Here is a 19,151-nt window from a genome sequence, read left to right as displayed (position 1 = left end):
GAGTACTCCACCCAATAACAGCGGAATACACATCCCCACCCACCACCAAAAACCCACGAACATTCACAAAGATAGACCATAATCTGGGTCATAAAAATTTTTTCAACAAATTTAAAGTAAATTGAATCATAAACAGTATATTTTCTGACCATAATGGAATCAAACTACAAATTAGTAACAGAAAAACAACAGAAAAAATTTATAAACATGAGGAAATAATAATACCCTTCTAAATATCCATAGGTCAAAGAGAAAGTCTCAAAGAAAATTTAAAATAAGTACACAGAACTGAATATAAATTAAAAATATATAAAAATATGTGGGATGCATTGAAAGCAGTTCTGAGAAGAAATCTCATAGTACTAAACGGTTACATTAGAAAAGAGTAATGGCTCATAAATTATTTGAGTTCTTATCTCAAAACAAAACCAAAGACAAAAAAAGAAAAGAAAAATAACTCCAAAAAAAAGTATAAGGAAGACAAAAATAAAGATCAGAGCAGATGATGATGAAATTGAAAATAGGAAAACAGGAGAAAAATCAGTGAAACAAAAAGATGTTTCTTTGAAAAAAGCCATTAACATTAGTAAAGCTTTAGCAAGAATGATACCAATAAAAAGAAGGAAGACGCATATTATCATCAGAAATTAAATAGGGATTATCACTACAGATCCTACAGCCACTAAACAGCTAATTAGAGGGTGATATGAGGGGAAATATCAGAGTAAGGACCTACAAAATTATCTCCTCCATAAAAGCAATGAGAAAACTGGCAAAAATTGTTAAAAATCAACTTTTCTTTAGAACTTTGGAAAGGTTTTTCAGCAATCCAGGATGCATTTGTTCAAGATAAATGTTGGAATCTCAGTAAGAACTGTGAGCTCTTTAGTGCTCTGTGAGCAACTATACTTACTTACACTGTACTTACACTACAATTATACTGAGAAAACATGCTGATGCCTAAATGAGTAAAACTCTCTATGTATTAAAGCTGAATGATGGATGAGGAATTCCTATATGATGGTGATACGGTCAACATAGTTAACATCACCCATCACTGATATACTGGCCCTTGGTGGATGGGTTTTTTTAAAATCAGGCACAGACTTTATAGGATTCATAGAGTATAAAAATAAACTATGGGAAACATCCCAACCATCTGTGACACAGATGCACAGTGAGCAGGAGATGGTGTGGATTTCTGTAGAAAGTGACCATTAGTCATTCTTCAAGCTTGGAACTTGTTGCCAAAAGTGGAAACCAGCTCTTAGTGATAATAGAGTTATTGGCTGAGAGTTAATGAGGCTATTGATCAGACAAAAGCTCTGTGGTCTTTTCTTCTTTGGAAACTTCCTGAGCCTCAGCATGCACAGCATTACAATAGACATTTTTCTCCACAAATCCTTTCCACAATGTCCCGGTAAATCTTCTTCACAAAGTCATCCTTAAATATCTAACTGTTTCATATACACCTAGCAATTGGTTTCCATTCTCCAGATTATGTGGTAAAAAAAGCAAGCAAGTAGGCTAAGAAGAAATTAAAGACATAACACAATCATACCTATTCTGCATTGTCTTCATTCACAGCTGTTTCTGAAAGGGCCCTGTATCCACTTCTTGGATTCCCTCACTATACACCCCCCTGCTCTTTACTCAAGGCATTAAAGGACTGTAACCACCAAGGACTCCCCAGGTGACTGTATGCACATGAGGGTTCCCACCTACATTTTTTAAAGCCACCTTCCATTAAAACTGGGAAGGCAAAATCAACAGGATGTTGTGGCATCCCTGCACAGAAGATAATGATCTTAGGTGATAAAGGTCGAAGGTTGTCAATAAAATGTGTACATGCTAACAGGGGAAGCAAAACACCAGTCAATGTATGGAGCACAAAGCTTTTAAAGAAGGAAAACCTCAGTGAACACATGAAAGTAAAGTATACATTTCATATCTGTTTGCCAAGAATTGAAGCTGTAGGCTTACTGAAATGAACCTAAATTACACATAGATATGGATATATATGTATAGATGGGTATAGATAGGCACACGTGCACATACATACAAAACCACATACAGAGAAAGCTTTTACTGCATGTCTTAATTTTACTGTTTGCTGGGCTCTTGCTAAGCAGGAAAGCGTTTCTGTAGAATAATTAATTTACCTGCAAGTTTGAGCACTTGTTGAATAGAATAGAAAAACGGCTCACAAATGCCACATGCCTAACCGTTGTTTGGTTTTAGTTACCTGGGTTTTGTAGATGTTAATGAGTGTGCAATTCCTGACAGGCATGGGGAAAGATTTCTTTTTCTGAAACTCACACCAAAGCCTTGAGAGTTCAGGCAGAGGCAGGCTGAGGTCTCTACTGCAGACAGTCAATTTCTTTGCTGCAGGTGAAGACAGTCCTTCACAAGCAGAACGACTGCTCTGGGCCCACGGTATGTCCTCATTCCTTTCAGAATAAGACATAGAGTTAGCTTGATTTGCCCCAACTATAAGTGGGACAAGCAGGGGAAAACCATGGTGAAATCATATGAAGACCAAAACAAGGGGTTCCAGATTTAAAACTAACCAGTACCACCATCCCAACAACAACAACAACAACAAAATCTCTGCATGCTTTAGCATCTTGTGCTAGGAATTACCTCCCCAGAAGGGAAGCTTTCCACTGTTTGTTTTTAGAGCTTACCATTTAATGAAAAAGACAGGATTTCTATTTCCATGGCTCAGAGATTTTCAGTGATCCCTCTGTAGACTTGGTTTGATCTCCTATTCTCTACATGCTCTTTAGCAGAGAAAATCCACCCATGTATATCCTGGGCCTAATTTCTGTACATTAGTGTTTTGTACTGTCACCACTGTAGCTACTTAGAGTATCTTAGTGAACTTCCCTGCTTACATGAAGAGAACCTAGGTTTAGCAGGTATTAGAATAGGAAACAGTGCCCCCTGGAGGAAGACGGTGAAACAAAGCTGGAAGAAAAACTGCCAGTACAAGACAACCAGTGAATAAGGGGTGGCCCTAAAGCTCCCCTAATTTGTGCAGCTCTTCTTTGATGTTCCCAACTGTGAAATGGGTATTCTCACATCAATTTTCCTGTTCATCTTCTTATACTTGAAAGTGTATATAATACCATGAAGATCAGAGGTCCTTGACATTTTCCTCCTAAAGGAACCACTTTCGATTTATCCAAAACTTTATGTGTTCCTATATCTGGCTATTTTCAAAATCAGTAAGAGATACCATCAATGGGAAAATTGTGAAACATGAGGAAATTGATTAATCATGGAGTTTCATGCATATATATTGGGGAAGAAGGAAATGGGCTGTCACTTCTTTCTGTTATAGAGATTAGAGGTCCTGGGGTTTCCCAGACTCCCTGGCTTAGGCAGAGGTGACCATGCCTTTCTATGGGGTGGTCCCTGGCCTAGAAGTCCACTGGTTTTGGTCACAATTGTCTAATATCTACCGACTCACTGGAGACTAAAGGATACACCACCGCTATTTTTATTATTATCCTTCTGGTTTCCACATAGTTTCTCTGAGCAATATGCTTATGGCTAATTCTTTAGTTTTATTCTCTATGTAACATAGGGGTTGGTATTATTATTATTATTTTTGCCCTTTAAATACTTCCCTAAAGTCATAACATTGGTTTCTTTTGTTTTTGGGGTTTTTTTTTTTTACCAAAAAAAAAAAAAAAAAAAAAACCAAAAAAACAAAAAACAAACAAACAAAAAAAAACCCCAACCAACTGACCAATGGAAACTATCTACAGCCAGCAATTCCATGGTTAGGAATATACCCAAGAGAAATTAAAACATATCTACACAAAGTCTTGTATGCAAATGTTCATATTAACATTTTAAATCCTCATTTATAAGAGCTAAATGCTTTAAACAATCCAAATATCAATGAAATGGTAAATAAACAAAATGTGGTATTTCCATAGGAAGGGATACCATTCAGCAGTAAAAAGGGACTAAATATTGAGACATGTGACAATATGGATGAAACTGAAAGGCTATGCTAAAGGAAAGAAGCCATACTCAAGAGTTTATGTATCATATGATTCCATTTATGGAAAATTTCTGGTAAGGGCAAAACTATAGAGACAAAGATCAGTGGTTGCTTGGGGCTGAAGGTGGGCAGAGTGATTGATCTCAAATAGGCATGCAGGATTTTTTTGGGTGATGGATGTGTTCTAAAACTAGATTGTAATAGTTGCATAACTACTTTCATTTATTAAAAATCATCAAACTGTGGACTTAAAATAGGAAAAGTTGGGGTGCCTGAGTGGCTCAGTCAGTTAAGCGTCCGACTTCGGCTCAGGTCATGATCTCACAGTTCGTGAGTTCGAGCCCCGCATCGGGCTCTGTGCTGACAGCTCAGAGCCTGGAGCCTGCTTCACATTCTGTGTCTCCCTCTCTCTCTGCCCCTTGCCCTGCTCATGCTGTGTCTCTCTCTGTCTCAAAAATAAATAAACATTAAAAAAAATTTTTTTTTTAAATAGGCAAAGTTGATGGCTTGTAAATTATAACTCATGCTGAAATACAAAAACCCCAAATTAAAAAAGAAAACATCATCTCTAGCTTCATGAAGACTGTATCCTTAAAAAAAATATTCTGATAATTAAACTTCATGGCTATTGAGTTATTGACCTTAGGAATTTATTTTTGGCATGCTAGCATAAGTCATTCATGCCAAAATTTAGGTGGCAAAAGAACACCATTGTTTAGGGTACATCAGCTAGGATTCTGCCTAAATGGAGGTGAGGGGTGCAAGTTGAGAATGGCAGGTACTACAGAGCCCCATGGAAAGCAGCAAGGTCTAGAGTGGAAGAAGGCTGGGACCCAGGAAAGGTGGCTAATGCTACTTCATTATTCCCATCTGTAACCCAGGTATGGAGGTTGAGAATAAATCTTTGGGTTTGGCGTTCTGAAAAATGCAGGGTTCAGAGCCCAGGTCAGGGTCTGAGCAACATGAAGTTAGGGGGTCAGCACAGAGCTGCAGGAGTCCTGGCTGGAACAGCAAGAAATTAGGGGGATTCTAGGCTTATGTTGACTTTGTATCCCAGTGTCAACATTATAGTCTGTTATTGGGATATAAGTAAATGTACTTATTCATGGAGGGACATGGCTCATAATTATGAATTTAGAAAATGTAGCTCTTGTATTGATACAAACCAAAGGATTTGTGAACAAGAAGCTTCAAATGTATTTCTCATATAAGGGATTATAGAAAGAAAGCAAAAGAAATACTCTTTCCTTACCACCTGGATTTTCAGTTTTTTGTGAAGACCTCGAAGCAACAGTGATTTTTTAATAAGTATTCTCATCCAGCCAAAAAACACCATTGTAACCTCTGTGATACAGCCAGATGTTATTACCAGGAACAATGTTGGGACAGGAGGCCCTAATTCCTTCCTTCTGCCTGTACTCAGCACTCTCAGGTTCATCTTGGAGGTGTTATCCACCTCTCTTTCTTAAAGCTTCTGGCCATAAAGGAGCTTATCTGGGCCTTTAGATGGGCCTCTAGATCTTAAGGTGGAGCAGAGCCAACTTACCTGGCTCCAGACAAGATTCTCTCATGTTATTTTGGGGGGGGGGGGGCACAGGGGGATAGAGAGAGAAAAGGTGCAAATGAGCAAGGGGCAGAGAGAGAAAGGGAGAGAGAGAGAAGGAAAGAAGCGGGGCTCACCCTAAGCGGGCCTCATGTTTACCCAAAGAGGGTTTCAAGCTTACCCGGGGTGGCATTGGAGCTCACCCAATGCAGGATTTGAACTCGACATACATTTAGAAATTGGCAACTTTGTTTGTATGTGTATGTGCTTTCATTTAGCATCCCTGCCTTCAAGCTATGGGTCAGGGCAGGTGGGAAGTAGAAAAGATGCTCATGGGTCTTTGCAATGAGGGTGTAGAGATGGCTTCAGTCTCTACTGACTCTTGGCTTCAGCTCAGGTCATGATCCCAGAGTCGTGGGATGGAGCCCCACATCAGCCTCTGCACTGAGTGTGGAGCCTGTTCAAAATTCTCTCTCTTTCTCTCTCTTTCTGTCTGCCCCTCTCCCCTGTTTGTACTTTCTCTCTCTTAAAAAAAAAAAAAGTCCCTGCCTGCCCTTGAAGGTCACATCACATGGTCTTGGTTGGGGCAGGGGAGGTGGGGTAAAGGAGAGTAGAAAATGTAAGGAGGTGTATCTATTTAAAAAATTCTTTCTGGAGTGCCTGGCTGGCTCAGTCAAGGGAACATGTGATGACTCCATCTTGGGGTTGTAAATTCAAGCCCTATGTTGGGTGTAGAGAATACTAAAATCTTAAAAAAAAAAAAAAAGTTCTTTACAATAACAGATAACCTAATGCTTCCTTACAGGATGATCAGGATTTAGCTTTATTTAATCCAATATTTTGTTGGCAATCACTGCAAGCCCTCAAAGACTAGCAGGAGAATGATGGCCTAGTTTATCCAACTTGACATGTTAGAGGTGTGATAAAGCTGTTTTTCCTAGACACTGTACTTGGCTCTGTAATTAATTGATAGTGTGCACTGTGAAGAGAGGAGAAATGCATTGAAGTTAAGGAGTGAGGATTTTCTTGGTTCTGCTACTATTTGTACGATCTTTATATTCTAAGTGTATTGTTGTATAACACATACAGTTTTATCCACTCTGTCAATCTCTTTTAATTCATGGATTTTGACCATTCACATTTAAAGTTATTATTGATGTAATTGGGTTAATGTCATGTTTATAACTTTCCTTTCACTGTACTTGTTCTTTTTCTTTTGTTTGCTTTCTCTTGTTTTGAACATTTTATATGATTCCATTTTATCTCTTCTCTTAGATTATCAATTACATTTTATATTGTTTAGCAGTTGCCCTCGAATTTGCATATACATGCACAACTAATCTAAATCCACTTTTTTTTTTTAATTAACCTTCAGAAAGCACCAGACTGCTTCAGATGTAGTGCCCAGTCTACTGATTAGCTCTCCAAAAGCATTCTTAGTTGGTTTCATTGTTGTGGATTTCCAGCATTTTCTTTGGATTTTTCTTAGAGTCTCTATCTCTTCACTTACATTATCCATCTGCTTGTCATGGTGTCTACTTTTTTAATAGAGCACTCAACATATTAATCAGTCATTTTAAATTCCTTGTTTGATAATTCCAACATTTGTGTCATATCTGAATCTGGTTCTGATGTTCTTCAGATTGTGGGTTTTTTTCTTGTCTTTTAGCATGACTTGCAATTTTTTGTTAAAATTCCAGACATAATGTTATCAGGTAATTGGACCTGAGGTAAAAGCTTTTGGTGTGAGTGAGGATTTATGTTAATCTGGCTAGGTGTTGGACGGCATTTAATGTTTTTTTGTAACTGTAGGGGCCAGAGGCTTCAGCTCCCTCTAATGTCCTTGCTTCTGCGTCCTCTACTGTTTTGGGGCTTCCCTAAGAAGTCCTCCTCAAACAGAGTGTGTGCCTTGCTCTTTCTGCTCTTTCAACTGTAACTCAATTATATTTAATACCTGTTGATGTGGTGGCAAAGTGTGTGTGGGGAAGTATTCTATCATTTAATTTTTAATGTTTATTCATTTTTGAGAGAGAGAGACAGAGTACGAGCGGGGGAGGGGCAGAGAGAGAGGGAGACACAGAATCTGCAGCAGGCTCCACGCTCTTAGCTGTCAGCACAGAGCCGGACATGGGGCTCAAACCCATGAACTGTGAGATCATGACCTGAGCCAAAGTCAGACACTTAACCGACTGAGCCACCCAGGTGCCCTGAAGCATTCTATAATTTTAATTATTAAATCCCAGTCTTTTACTGGACTTGTGTCTCTCGGGTGTGACCTTCACAGGGGATTCTTAGCATTTTTATTATTTTTGTTGCCCCTGGAGTAAAGATAGGAAGGCATGGGGGTGGAGGGCAGGAACTGGGTAAATGTTCCTCTCCCATGTGGGACAAGCCTCTGGTACAGTCTTTCCCCTACAAAGTAGTCCTTTCTTATGGAGAATGTCTGGGCATAGCTCAAAATGATCACCTTTCTCTTCCCCCTGCCAGAACCAGCAGGAGATGTTTCTTGACTCTTCACCATAAGAAACTGGTGGGGTTCCTGGAGGTAAAACCCTTGAAAATCTAGAAAAACCCCTGTGCACGCAGCCTCCAGGAGTTTCTTATTCTCAAGCCAGCCTACACTCAGCACCCAATATTTGTCAAAATTACCATCTGAGTGATCCCACCAGTTTATGGCTTCAGCAGCTTCCACTCTAGGTAAGCAGATCTTAGCTGGGAATCTCTGTATTCACCCTTGTCTCCAGATTTCAGCACACAGTTTGTCTTGCAATCTCAATTCTCTGATGAGTACAAGAAAAGGCATTACTTTTCAGGGTTTGGTTTTTTTTTTTTTTTTCTAATTTTTTTGTTTTGTTTGTTTTGTTGTAAGGACAGGAGTGATAACTTCCAAGCTCTTTACACATTGGATCTGCCCAGAAGTCTAGTTTTATGATCTTGCACAGGTTAGCTTCTCTGAGGCCATTTCTCCCTGTATGACATGGAGACAACAAACCTTTTAGGCCTACTTTGTGTCATTATTTACATTAAAATGCTTTATAAATGGTAAAGCACTATAGTTACATAGGGGTTATTAATACCAATTTGCCAACATCCACCACAAATTTGTGGAGCTGTCACTAGGAAATATCTATTAAGCCAGGAATAACATTTCCTAGCTCCCTTTGAAATTGCCCTGTGCCAAAACAATGAAGTAGGGGGGGACGTGTCCCAATTCCACAACTGGTCCATAATAATGTCCCCAGTGCTCCTCCATGTTTTTTTATCCTTCTCCTAGAAGCAGAGGACAAGACCCTGGAAATGAAGGAACCATAAGATGGAAAAATCTCTGCCTACAGGGAACAGACTTGTTGGGTTGTTATGTGTGCAAGAAAAATCATTTTATTGTCTTACGTCACTGAAATCTTGGTATTTGTTATAACAGCTAATGTTATCCTATATAATAAAGAAATTGATACCTTGATATTGAGGCTACAGTTACATAAACCTAAAATACATGAGAATAGTTTAGGGACTGCGTGGCAAAAAAAAAAAAAAAAAAAAAAAAAAAAAAAAAGACTGGAAGGATTGAGACTAGGGTCATGCTGTGGTGCAGTAATGAGTAAAACTGGCACCTGTGATATGGATGACATAGAGAAAACAGAGACTGTTCTGTCACAAAAATTGAGTGTTTACAGATTCGAGACAATAAGAAATAAGACTGTCAAAGACCTGAAACAAAGGACCATTAAGATTTGTCAGGTAAACAAAGGGACTCAGCCTTGAGGAAAATAAAGATTATGGATGTGATATTGTTATCCAAGCCTTGTTTAAAATGGTTTTAGGATAACTTCTGACAGGGAGATTGTCTTGGGGGCAAGGAAGCAAAGATATAATTCCTGCTCTCTATACCTTCCCTGATCCTCCCCATGTACCTGCCACTTCCACCAGACTGTCCCCACTTACCTGGGGGGCCTGTGCAGCCCTGTTCCAGAACTTCCCACACCTCTGCTCTTTTGAGAGCCTACTATACCAGGTTCAGTTCTGGAACCCCATAATCCTGGTGCAGGGCTTGGAAAATATACCTTGAACAACTTAAACTTCATCCAATAGGTGGCAAGGCTTGCTTCCTCTCACGCGGCTGCCATCTTGTTATTCCCCTGTTCTAATCCAGGTTTCTGCTGTGTCCTGCTTCTGAGGATTCCGGCTGAACAGGCCTTGCTGGGGTTTAGAGGGGGGAAGCAGGGTGTGGTTAGGGTGAGGTGTCAAATGTGGGGGATGGGAGACCAACATCCCCGGGAACCTGCTGGGACCCCTCCCTGGTCTGAGGCTCTTCCTCTGAGGAACCTCTGAGTTGCATGTGGTAATCTGCCAGATTTCTGTGCAGTTAGCCACCATGAAAATCAAATTTCATCTCGACTCTAGACACATCACTATAATGGTTTTCAGGGCTAAGACCAATAAAACTACAAAGTGTGAGGAGAGAAATCCAATAAGAGAAAGTAATTGAAGATAAAAGCCTATTAAGTCAACCTACTATGATTAAATTTTTAAATTTAGGAATTGCCCTCCCTGTTTTAAGACCACTTCTGGGAGGCACAGTGGCTTCTTGTTTAACTCCAGGCTTAATGTTACTGCTGTGTTCTCACCTAGACGTTTCCCAGGGGCTGGCTTCTGCCCCCCCCCCCCCCCGCTCCCAGGGCGGTGGTGGCACCCCTCCGGCCTGGCCCCGCCCATGGCCCCACCCTACAAGCATCCAGGCCTGCCCAGCCCTGCCCCACATGGGCAACTGACCCCGCCCCGCCCGCGGCAGTAGTGACTGGCGGAAGAGGACCTGGCTGATTGGGACTTCTGAGGAAGGAGGTCCCGAGCAAGAGCTGGGCGCTGCCGGGAAAGACGCAACCAGGTTTGCCCCAGGATGCTTCTGTAAAGCCCTCTCTGAGCAGCAGTGTAGGGAAAAACTGCTTCAGGAGACAGGGGCATGGGCACCTGCTCTAGGCCTGGAAGGGGAGGCAGTGGGCTCTGGAGGTGAGAGGAAGTCAGATGGCCTCAGTGGGGCGGGAGAGTGAGGCCTGCAGGGTCAGTAGCCCCGGAGGGTAGGGATGGTTGTGGGAATGCAGGTTTTGGACATACTGTGAAATGCCCAGGAGATGCTGTGGTAATGGTCTCCACCTGTTTGGCAAAATATGTTAGGAAAATGAACCAAATGCTAGAGAAAAATGACCTAAATCTAAATGCCAGAAGTGGGGGATGGCACCCAGGTGTCCAACCTTTTAAGAAAGAAAACGTTATCTTTTTAAATTAGGACTAACTTTAAGGCCTTAAATTCACATACTATTCACACTATAACGTTTCAAATAGAAAAGAGGTAATCAGCTCATTAGGTATCAAATGACTTTAACAAGACTTTGCTAAAACTTTACAGAAAAATAACTCCTGTTACACCCTTTGTGTTTCAGTTGAGGATGAAAGGCTACCACACTGCCTGTCATCAATGTTGCCAATGGTCACACTTTAGCCATGCTTCCCTTCCACAGTCCTGTCCCTAGCAGCCATCTAAGCAGGCCTGAGCTGCCTATCACTGTCACCAGGTCTCAAGGACCATGTGTGGCCATGGAGCACCTCCCCTGGAACTGCAGCACATGTTAGATTTGGCACATATTTTTTATTTTCTTTTACTTTCACATTTACAAACTCAGGAAGCCATTTTGAGAGAGGGAAGGTTGAGGCTGCCTGGAAGAAAAGCAGGGTTCATGGGCACTGTGCAGAGTCGGGCACTTAGGACTTTTCACAGGGAAACTATCCTGAATCTCAAGAGCCCTCATTGTCAGTTGACATCTGAAATAGTAGCTGTGGCTTGCTCCTCCGTGCCTGGAAGATGCGTTACTGGAGGCTGCCTTGGCCCAGGATTTTATTGCTGGTGAACTTGAGTATCCAACTTACAGTTCAGGATGATGGCATTATCAGAAATGGGTCCAGTGGTGAGCATTTTGCAGAGATGGAAGGAAACAGCAATGTGTAAACTGCACTGATTCTGCAGTGCTGGCAAGTTTCCCACACTTGCCTCTGATCCCGGAGGGGGGCCCTAGAGATGGGTGTTGTCCATCGGGATGGGACAAAGAGGATGGACATGCTCAAATCCACAGCAGCTGGAGTGCCAAAACCTAAGCAGCTCTCCCTTCCCCCATGCTATGTGCCCTATAAGGCCCCCAGAGATGTTCCCTTTCTCAGATGGAAAGAATGTATAGTCCCCTCACTTTCCAAAGTTGTATCTCTTGGGCTGAGACAAGTGTTTGGCAGGCAGTTCAGAAATATGGACTAGAAGTACATAGGCACAGATCTTGGAAAGATGAACTGCTGAAAAGTACCTTTGGGTCACCTCTGAATTTCACAGGAACAAGAGAGTCATGGAAAAATGGTTTGCCTGTGATTATAGCAGCACTAGGACGAAAGCCAGAGGTGTAATTTTATTACTCAGATTTGATCCTGTATCAGCCCCATGTGACTTTTGCGGACCATTAGCTTCTCCCTCTCTCCTAAAAGTGCTGGGTGCTAGTCTTGCAACCCTCCAGTGACAGGCGGGACCCCATCCTTCAGGGAGCTGTGTATCTACCTCTTCCACAACTGAAGGAAATGGAAATGACTCCTACACCATGTAATTTTTCTTCCCAGACTGTCAGACTACAAATGGCTTTCCCCTTCTGGGGAGAGCGAAGGCCTTATGGCATTGACAGGGGAGAGGACCGAGGGGGAAGCTGCCAGGGCCCTCAGTGCACCTTATGTCCAAACTAAGTCATAATGGTCAGGGTCCAGCTTCATTGGCCGAGGCATGCACAGGTCCATGGGGGACTGCGGCGTCTCCAGTAGGAATGGAATGGAGGACGTGTCATTTCTGTGCCCACATCTCCCACCTGGTTAGCCTCTGGTCTAACAAAGATGTGAATTCACAGTTCTACACATTAGTTTAGCAAAAAGTCTGGTTTCTGATACCCAAAGAGCTTAAAGTCCCCTTCAAAACGTGCATACAGGCGCCGGATGTCTCGTTTGCTGATGCCCAGAAAGTAGCGCTCCACCTTGGTTCTGTTATACACGGTAATGCCCGGAGGGATGGTGGGGTAAGATACCAGGTGGTCTATGCCGGCTTCTTTTAAGATGTATGGGGCATCATCCTCCAGGGTCTCGTGGTGACCGATCACACTGTACTTTATCTCACAGGGTGCACACAGTTCAACGTACGTCACCCAGTGAATGATGTGGTCCCCAAACTGAAGGTCCAGCCATCTGTGGTTTGGATCACCCAGGTAACGTACAAAATCTTCAAACTGGATGCCCCTGGTCTCTGTCCGGTTCCTCCTATATTTCCTAATGATGCCAGGGGCAATCTCATGCCTGTACCAAGGCTCAAAGCGGGGATTATGAACAAACTTATCCTTAAATGCAGAAATCAGCCTTTCGAAGGGATCTCTTACGATAAAAAACTTGAAGTATGTTTTCAAGCTAAGGAAGGAAATGAAGATAAACAAGCAGTTAGGCCAATGCTGTTGATGGTAACCGGGGCGAGGTGGGAAAGGGGAGGGTCCCTGCTGCAGCCGCTGCCACCATGTCTAGAACGCACTCCTGTGAGGAGCAAGTGACATGCATTTCTGAATCCACTCAGCCACCTTTGGAAGCAGATCTTGCTACTGACCCATCTTACAGTGAGGAAGTGGGGGCTCAGAAACCATAACTGTCCCAGGCCACAGGACTCCTCACCTGAGAAGGTCACTGTGAAGACATCTATTTATCTGAATAGATATTTGAATATTCCAAAACTTCAAGGACATTTAAAAGTCTTGTTGGGCAGAGAACTGACAAGGCCAGGAACCCTGAGTGAGATAGGAATAGCGGAGGCCAGAGAAAGTTACTTTAGGGTCTGTCTGTATAGAGTCAATTCACAACTGCCAGGGGAAGGACAGCCAGAGCAGGGGACAGGTAAGAGAAGTGGGGAACACGGCTGCAGGCTCCAGCTGGCAGGAAGGCGGCCCAGGGGAGCTGCCAATAGTGACGGGGGTGGTGCAGTGGTGGCAGCATGATGGGCCTGTAATGGTGCTGATGGAACAATGACAACATCGGCCACTGATGTAATTACAGTGCTTACTCCATGCCGGAAACTGCGCTCAGTGCTCTGCACACTTGAACTCCTCTTTTCTCACAAAAGCTCCCATGAGATCAGTGCTTAGGTGGATAGCAAGACACCCTTACCCAGGAGGCTCTCTGATCTGGCATTTAACACCTGCATTCTACAGGTTTTGTGCAAACTGGGAAGACCAAACAATGCCAGAAGCAATGAAAATCAAGTGGCTGAAAAGTAAGGGAGGTCAGAGTTCATTTGGTGCCCTGACATTTATTTGCTGCTTACGCATTCTGATTCCTTTTAAGCTTTGTTTTATGGGGTCATTTCTTGGCTACTGAAAAGAAATTTAAAAAAAAATTTTTTTTAATGTTTATTTACTTTTGAGAGAGAGAGCAAGCACAAGTGGGGGGGAGAGAAAGAGAGAGAGAGGGAGACACAGCATCCAAAGTAGGCTCCAGGCTCGAACTCCCGAACCATGAGATCATGACCTGAGCTGAAGTTGGACGTTTAACTGACGGAGCCACCCAGGTGCCCCTAAAAACAAATTTTCAATTTACTAGCTAAGTGATTTTTAAAATGCCCAGTCTCCATCCTTGCTGTGGTCAGTGAGGTCTGTCTCTCTCTGCCTATGTCAGGTCCATCCCCCACCCCTCTCCTTAGGGCAGCTAAGACAGAAGCAGGTGTAATACCTTTGGAAGAAAATGAAAAACTAAGTGGGAATCCCCTGTAATGCAAATCCCTTTCCTGTGACATAAAGGTTCTATAAAGTAAGGAATCCATAAAATTTAACAGGACTGAAGCAGAACAAAGACAACTACTCATTTCTACTAAGAAAATTGTGTAACCTTTGTTTTAATGGACCGCAGGAAAGTAAGAGTGGAGAAAACATTGTGAAATTCTCATAAAGGTTTGTGACTTTAAATGCACTGAACCCTGAGCATATGCTCAGTGGCCTCTCACCCAAGTAAACCAAAAGCCCCCAGTAATCCTCAGAGCAGTTTGATACACATGGTAAGGAGGGAACTGGGCCTTGGATTTTACAAAAATCCCCCTCCCCTTAGGAACCTCTCCTACCGCTTCTGAATTTCTGCATCACTGAAGGAAGAGAGACGAGGGAGGCCATTCTTCTCGTGGTCATGAACCACATTTTCAGGGATCTCCTCAATGGAAGGAAAGGCCCCTGGTAAGGAAACAAGGGAGTACAGGTTGGCCACCTCAGTGCTACCTGTAAAGGAGGATGCTTGGTTTCTTAACTTGGGCCCCATGTTCCCCACAAGTCCATCCCCTAAATCTCAGTTTACGTCTTTGAATTCCAACTGCTGTGCCAAGAGGAGAGTGAAGAAAAGCTTCTGGTAATCCATAAGCCAACAGATGAGTTGGGGGTGGGGGGGATAAGGGGAGGGACACTGCCAATACCTACTTCTGGCAGCACACCTAAATTAGGTTAAATCTGACATTTAAAAAAGATCCCTGTATGCATACAGAATTCCTAAAACAAGCAATACTCATTCTACTCTGAAACTGGGGGGAAAAGCCAGAGGAGTGGCACTGTGAAACATACTGGTGCCTGAGGCCCTGTCGGGGGCGGGGGGGGGGGGGGAGCCCATTACTCCCAACGGGCTTGGCTCTCCCAGTCCCACATCCCCAGGCCTAAAGTGGTTCCTAGGCAGCCTCACCATGTCCCAGACTGGCAAGTGGCAAAGCTGACTGGTGCTAGGAAAACCTGGCCACTGTTGTGGGAGCGGTGTGATATATCAGAAGCAAGGGACAAGGAGGACAAGGAGGGTTTAAGAAGGCAGAGCAGGAACCTTGGGTACACTCGGTCCTCAGCCTGGTGGACTGAGTAGGTTTTTCATTCTTTTCTCTATTTAGCCAAATGGAAACAAAATGTCATTATCCATGAAGGTTCCAGCCAGGCCTCTGCAAACCTTCCATCCTTATTTGTGTTAATCCTCTTGTGTTGGAGTCCAGCAGGGAAGGATCTGTCGGGCCATCTAGGCAGTGGCCACTGCCTTGTCTGTTTGACTTATACCTTCTCCAGATATGTAAGTGCCAGTCCAGAACTCTGCACAAAGTGCTTTGGATGACCATAAAATGAGCAAGATGAACATCTGCTCTTGAGGGGACAATGAAAGAACCAGCTCTGAGGATGTGTGCCGGGACCTGCTCAAGTACTTGTCCCCATGCAGGTGTCTCCAGGGACCACTGAAGACAGCCACCGGAACCATCCTCTATCTTATGGCCTGGCAAACCTGCCCCCATTTTTATCCTGCCCTTGTAAATTGGTGTTTACTTCTTTAGAGTCTGATGCTTTGCACTGTGCTGGCAGATTTGTGAGACGTTTGTGTAATTATTGTTTTAAATTTGATTTGTAACCTCAGTCTTTGATGTCAAAAATCAAACATTCTGTCGACTCAAGAAGCACATTAATCAAACACTATAAAATGAAGCAAGTGTCTCCCTTTTCTCCCCCAAACAACCATGAAAAGGCCAAATGACCAACAACTCTGAGGACAGCAGGAGATGTGGGCTAGAGGACAGAGACCCCAGGGCCACCTCCCACAGTGCTCTGAGGGCTGATTCCTGGTCCTGGAATGATTTCCTTTTGAAGCTGAATTTAACAGAGCCCATATTTACTTGGACCTACTCAAGGTAATTGGAGTTTAAGCAAACATGATATCTGAAGAGAGTAGTGAGTAATCAAAACCTGTAATGTATGAGGTCACTTTTCAATGATCTGATTTGTTTCCAAATAAAGATCCGATTTCCTGAAGCAAGTCAATTGAATCCTCTGACTATGGAAGCTCAGTGTAAAATGGAGATGCTTGCTTTCTACCCAAGCGGCACAGAACACCTCATGTGTGGGTGAAGGGGGCAGCCCTCCCAGGCATGGATGCAGGCCCTCCCACTACAGAGGGACAGCTGGGAGGGCAGTGAGTGTGGAGCCTCGACTTACCAGGACAGAACTAGCAACAGCTGAGAAGCAAGGCAACGTATCTGAAGAGAAGAAAAGGGGTCAACCTGGGGGTAGGCAGGCTGCCTGAGACAGGGATTCCGCTGTGGAAAGTGAGGAGATTCTGGCCGTAGGCAGGGCCCTTTGAAAACCTCAGTATCTAAAACTTTTAAACCACCAACTTTTAAAGTACAACTTCAACAGGGAAAACAACAGAGAACTGACTACAAGGTTACCAGCCCCTCCAGGACAACTGTTCCTTCCCTTAGCTCCTTCCTGCAGTCCTCCTCCGTCTCCCCTGCCCAGGCCACAGTGCCCCTCCCCAGCCAAACCCTGCTGTCCACTGACCACACACATCCACCAGGCGCTGCACGCACCGTTTAACACGATCAGCACCTTCTTCCACTGGGTGTTGCCCACTTTAGGAGTCTGGCAGAAAAGAATCTTGTGCTTGTCACAGACAAATATCCGGTCCAGGACAAACTTGGATACTGCAGTGTGTGAGAGATTCTTCAGGGCTTCATCCCTGCAGACATTTCTGATGAGTTCCAGGCGCTCCATATAGACCAGGGGTTGAACAAGCCGGCTATCTGAAAGCACTTTCCCGGTCGGCTGCAAGTAACAAGGAGGCAAAAGAGGCACAAGGGCCTTGTTAATAGAAAATAGAAGCCACTGGGGAGGCCCTGCCCCCTGACCTCATAGGAAGAGCAGAGCTCTGTAGACACCATTCACTTTCACGGGATTCAGGCTACGTGGATGTGCCAGACCAAAGCTCAGCAGAGACATGAAGATGCTTCTTCCTCCTCAGCTTGGACAGACTTAGGAGGCAGCAGTGGGTGAGCCGCTGACACTTAGCTGATGGCAGGCATTGTGGCCCATAGCTTCTTGGACACGCAGGGTACTTTGCATTCAGAGATCTTAGTGAAGGCCAGTTTCTGCCCCCTTCCTGCTCCCTAGCACTTCCTTCCACTCAATTCTGAGTGTACGTATGTGAACTGTACCTAAGGACCAGTCATCAACACACGTGCTGGCTGTTTTGAAGACCCTCTGGTATACTGGTAAAAGTTTAATTAAAATTCATGATTAAATTAACTAAATTAACTCATTCAGTGTGTTTTAAAAATGCAAAAGCCATTACTCCACCTCCTCCGTGACAAGCACGCGGTTAAGCTTCCCTGTACCGTGGTTTAAACAAAGGGGATGAGTTCTGCGCGGTAGCGGTGTCAGCTGTACCCGAAGCGTGGCCACTGCGGGCAGGTGTCGGGGCACGTCCTCCCACCCGGTGAATACATCCGCGTGAGCATGGGTCCAGAGATCCCCCCGGCTGCCGGGAAAGCGGGCCTGGGAGCAAGCGGAAGTGGGCGCGCTGGCAGCCCACGACCAGCCCAGGACCACGGGAACCGCTGCGGGCACGGCCTCCGGCTGGGCCTCTGAGGTTGGGGTGCAAGCTGCACCAGGACGCTGTGGCTGCTGTTTTTTTTTATCGTATGCCGTCTGGATTCGGAAGCGTTTGTTTTGCTCACCTCCGAGTTATCTGGAGTAGGTCTCTCAGTAGTTTCTCCTCTCAGAAACAGTATCATTCCCAGTCTGTGTGTAGCTAGGACAGTTCCTCTGTAGCCTTCACACACAGAGTGCGACTTGAGGGTGAAAACCGTCCCTATGACACCTCAGGCTGGCACTGACGGCTGCAGGGAGGTGCACGTGCGGCCCACCTGACTGCCACACTTTGCAGGCAACCCATTTTTAATACCTGGGTGCCTGTAGGATTTTTTTTCTGTCATGTTCCAGCACGTTACAAATTTTGCCATGATAGGTCAGCGAGGGTCTCGCGGCTGATTTGCCTGGAAGGCAGGGAGCCATCTGTAATCCTGTTCAGAAAATGTCTTTTTTTCCTCAGGACACGGGGGCAGGGATTAGGCCCATGTACAACAGAGGGAGAAAGTCATTTTAGGTTAGGAGGCCTAGGTTAGGAGGTGGGCAGGGGTTTTGGGATCAGACTTCGCCCCACAGCTCACATGGATCTTCCCACCAGGTGGGAGGACTCCTTCGAGCAGAAACTAGTGCTGACGTGTGCTCCATCATTTGCTCACAGCGGCTACACTTCCCACACTACTCACACCACTAGGGTGCAGAGCCCGCCCCCTCTCCTTCAACGCAGGTTAAGACACATAACCATGTGCTTGTCATTCAGGAAATGTAGTTTTACACCATACAGGTGTTATGCCTCAATGAATGTTTTTTAAAAAGGAAATATAATAAAACTTCTGGTAGTGACTGAAGAGAGCCATGGATTGTGATGGACCGTAGCTGATGCTTTTTCCTTTTAATGCTGGCTATTTCCTCAAAATACAAAATGAACATAACTTACTTCTTCATAAAAAAGATGAATTAAAACTATTGCCTGGTGGGGGAAGCACCTATAAAGACTTCTAAGAGGTTCTAGAAAACTGGTCCAAGTCCTCTGTGGTTGGGTTTCTACCACATCTGGGTTACTTTATGTATCCAAAGGTAGCTCTGCAAACAGCACATTTTTGTCTTTCTTCAGCAT

The 19,151-nt window shown here is 44.0% G+C and overlaps 1 protein-coding gene across 2 annotated transcripts in view; it reads right to left on the bottom strand.

Annotated features, from left to right (window-relative positions):
- Positions 1–10,917: 10,917 nt before the first annotated feature.
- CHST10 (carbohydrate sulfotransferase 10) overlaps positions 10,918–19,151 on the bottom strand; it is a 30,269-nt gene continuing 22,035 nt past the window's right edge. For both annotated transcript variants that reach the window (XM_030310393.1, XM_030310394.1), the window contains 3 exons: positions 16,981–17,215; positions 14,725–14,830; positions 10,918–13,034 (listed from right to left, as the gene is read on the bottom strand). In XM_030310393.1, the coding sequence (XP_030166253.1) occupies positions 12,497–13,034; positions 14,725–14,830; positions 16,981–17,215 (879 nt within the window). In that variant the 3' untranslated portion in view covers positions 10,918–12,496. The remainder of the gene's footprint in view (positions 13,035–14,724; positions 14,831–16,980; positions 17,216–19,151) is intronic.

Source organism: Lynx canadensis, chromosome A3, assembly GCF_007474595.2.
Source record: "Lynx canadensis isolate LIC74 chromosome A3, mLynCan4.pri.v2, whole genome shotgun sequence".
Taxonomy (NCBI): domain Eukaryota; kingdom Metazoa; phylum Chordata; class Mammalia; order Carnivora; family Felidae; genus Lynx; species Lynx canadensis.
The sequence above is the reverse complement of the archived record's forward strand: the minus strand, read 5'-3'. Positions and strand labels throughout refer to the sequence as shown.